Below are 3,030 nucleotides of genomic sequence, written 5' to 3' on the forward strand. Positions count from 1 at the left end.
CGTAAGTAAACAACGAATATTCCTTTCTTTCTTTCTTCTAAATAACAGGTTTCATTATTAGTTAAATTATTGGCTATCTGACAGAGCTGTTACCACACTTGACAAAATGCTATTCTTCCAGCTCTTTATGTTTTGAGTTCAAATGCTGCTGAGGTCCATTTTGCCTTTCATCTAAAATGAAAGAAAACCATTGTGTGTGTGTGTGTGTGTGTGTGTGTGTGTGTGTGTGTGTATACTTAGAAGGTTGTTTGTTATGGCTGGTCAGAGAGTGACTTTTAGTTTTGCTTCCACAAATTGCTTAGATGTATAGCTGACTCACCAAGTTCAATTTTTTTGTTTATAAAATTAACTGACTATGACGTTTTCCTCTCTTCAGTTGTAGAGAGTTCATGTACCTCCGGCCATTTGAGCCTAAGTTGCCTATAAAGCTAAGAACTTTGTAAGTGCAAAACCAATTGTCACTCTCTGACCGGCCATAACAAACAACCTGCTAAATATACTACTGCTCTAATGTTTTAGAATGTGTTCCTTTTTCATGGATATGAACTACTATATATGTATTAATGTGTCTGTGTGTTTGAGTCCTATCACTACTTGACAACCAGTGTCGGTTTGTTTACATTCCTGTAACTTAGCATTTGGGTAAAAGAGACCAATAGAATAAGTACTGAGCTTAAAAATATGTACTGGGATTAGTTTGTTTGGCTAAACCATTCAAAGCAGTGCCCTGGCATGACTGCAGTCCAATGACTGGAACAAACAGGAGATAAAAGACTTTCAGATGCCATTTTGACTTTAGTTTAGAAGGCCTACTTTTGTCATATACTAAGGATTGCATAAATAGTAGAAGTGCCTGTGGTATACTCAGCTACTTACGTTACAAACTGAGTCAATAGTTTCATTGATCAAACAATTAGAACACTTTTGCAAAAATAAACAGGAAAGTCATTGAAATCATGCAAGTTCTATATTATTTTTGTATGCAAACATTACTCTTTTCAATATTTAGTATTGTTAACATGGTTTCTTCTCTATTTTAATAGTACCTTCTTATATGTTGCTATTGCAACTGTTCTCGGGGCAACCTGCACAAGAGCTTCACTTCAGGGTTATTATATGATAGCAGAAAAGGTAAGTCATATGAAATACACTAAAATTACTGTTTGATTTAAGCTAATAGATCACTTTAGTCTCAGTTATTAGTATGGATTTTTTTCATTTGATTCATAAAGTTTCAGTTCTGATCCAGTTGATTGACTGTCAGCCTATTGACCAGCCAATTGACCAGCCTACTGTCAGCCTATTGCTGTGATGCAACCATGGCCAAGACACTTAAATTATACTGACCCCTTTGTGTCTTGTCCTGGTCCCAAACCCCTCACTGAACACTTACATCAAGTCTTCCTTCATAGAATTGCATTCCTCTGCAATTTTTTGACAAGCATCTACTCAAAGAATTTCTAATTGAACATAAACAACATTAATCTTATCAATAGTGAAGGGCTTTCAAAGGAATATTGATTTGCTCTCACTAATTAACTGTTTAAATGGATGCAGCTTAATCAAGCATTGTCTTAATGTGAATCAGATTAATAATCCATTGCTCTTAAGTTGTGGCAGTTGATCCCTCTAATTTGCAATATCTTCACATTGTCAAGGTGGTGAGCTGGCAGAAATGTTAGCACACCAGGCAAAATGCTTAGCGATATTTCATGTCTTTATGTTCTGAGTTCAAATTCCGCTGAGGTCGACTTTACCTTTCATCCTTTTGGAGTCGATAAATTAAGTATCTGTTGTGTACTTGGGTCGATCTAATTGACTGCCCCCCCCCCCAAAAAAAAATTTCGGGCCTTGTACCCAGTGTAGAAAAGAATATCTTCATGTCACGTTCTCGCATTGAGATTTTCAAAAGTCTCCAAATGGCTCAGATAAATTATTGTTAAAAAGATTATAATTTTTTTGGACAGTTAACCTCATATTTATGGATGAAAAATTTGCTCAATACTTACACCCGTGAAAATGTAAATTTTAGAAAATACAAAAACATTATAATCTTGAGAAAATCCTGATTTTAATGTCTGAGGAAGGCCTACACAGTAATTAATGAATGATATTGCTGAAAAAGAGCCAGTCATTACTGACATTGTAATAATAATAAAATCACTCATTAATGGATGCATCTGATTATGAAAGTACAGCAGCTGACTATAGTTATTGCTCACTCATAAGACATCAACCACTTCCTTCCTTTCTCTCTCTCTTCAGTGAATTGTTTTACCTTTTTGGAAACAGGTGCTATCTTGCATTTTATTTGGTCAATGTAACGACATAAAATATTTCATTCTATTCTTGTAGGTTTCCGTTATTGGAATTCTTTTTCTGGCTGGTTTATACATATCTTCAATTTCTTCATGTATGGGTAGTTTATATGGGCCACCTCGAGTTCTCCAGTCTATAGCCAATGAAAATGTTATTCCTGCCATCAAACTACTTGGTCAAGGGGTAAGCATTTCCAATATTGAAAACTTCTATATTTTAGCCTGTTTTTTTCTTCTTTAATATCATTATTTACACAATTGTTTTACAGCCTAACATGATTGGATTGGTATTTGAAATTTCGAATATTAGTATATGAGTTATTGGAGCTATTATATTTGTAGTTGTGGTAAGTAGCTTACTTACGAACCACATGGTTCTGGGTTCAGTCCCACTGTGTGGCACCTTGGGCAAGTGTCTTCTACTATAGCCTCGGGCCGACCAAAGCCTTGTGAGCGGATTTGGTAGATGGAAACTGAAAGAAGCCCGTCGTATATATGTATATATATATATATGTATGTGTGTGTATATGTTTGTGTGCCTGTGTTTGTCCCCCCAACATCGCTTGACAACTGATGCTGGTGTGTTTACGTCCCCGTAACTTAGTTGTTCAGCAAAAGAGACTGATAGAATAAGTCCTGGGGGCGATTTGCTCGACTAAAGGCAGTGCTCCAGCATGGTCACAGTCAAATGACTGAAACAAGTAAAAAAAAA

The 3,030-nt window shown here is 35.8% G+C and overlaps 1 protein-coding gene across 1 annotated transcript in view; it reads left to right on the forward strand.

Moving 5' to 3' along the window:
• Positions 1 to 3,030, forward strand: part of LOC106874677 (solute carrier family 12 member 8) — a 19,153-nt gene that overhangs the window by 4,570 nt on the left and 11,553 nt on the right. The window contains exons 3-4 of the mRNA XM_052967499.1: positions 1,044 to 1,131; positions 2,356 to 2,502. Of these exons, the coding sequence (XP_052823459.1) occupies positions 1,044 to 1,131; positions 2,356 to 2,502 (235 nt within the window). The remainder of the gene's footprint in view (positions 1 to 1,043; positions 1,132 to 2,355; positions 2,503 to 3,030) is intronic.

The sequence above is a fragment of the Octopus bimaculoides genome, chromosome 4 (genome assembly GCF_001194135.2).
Source record: "Octopus bimaculoides isolate UCB-OBI-ISO-001 chromosome 4, ASM119413v2, whole genome shotgun sequence".
Classification (NCBI taxonomy): Eukaryota; Metazoa; Mollusca; class Cephalopoda; order Octopoda; family Octopodidae; genus Octopus; species Octopus bimaculoides.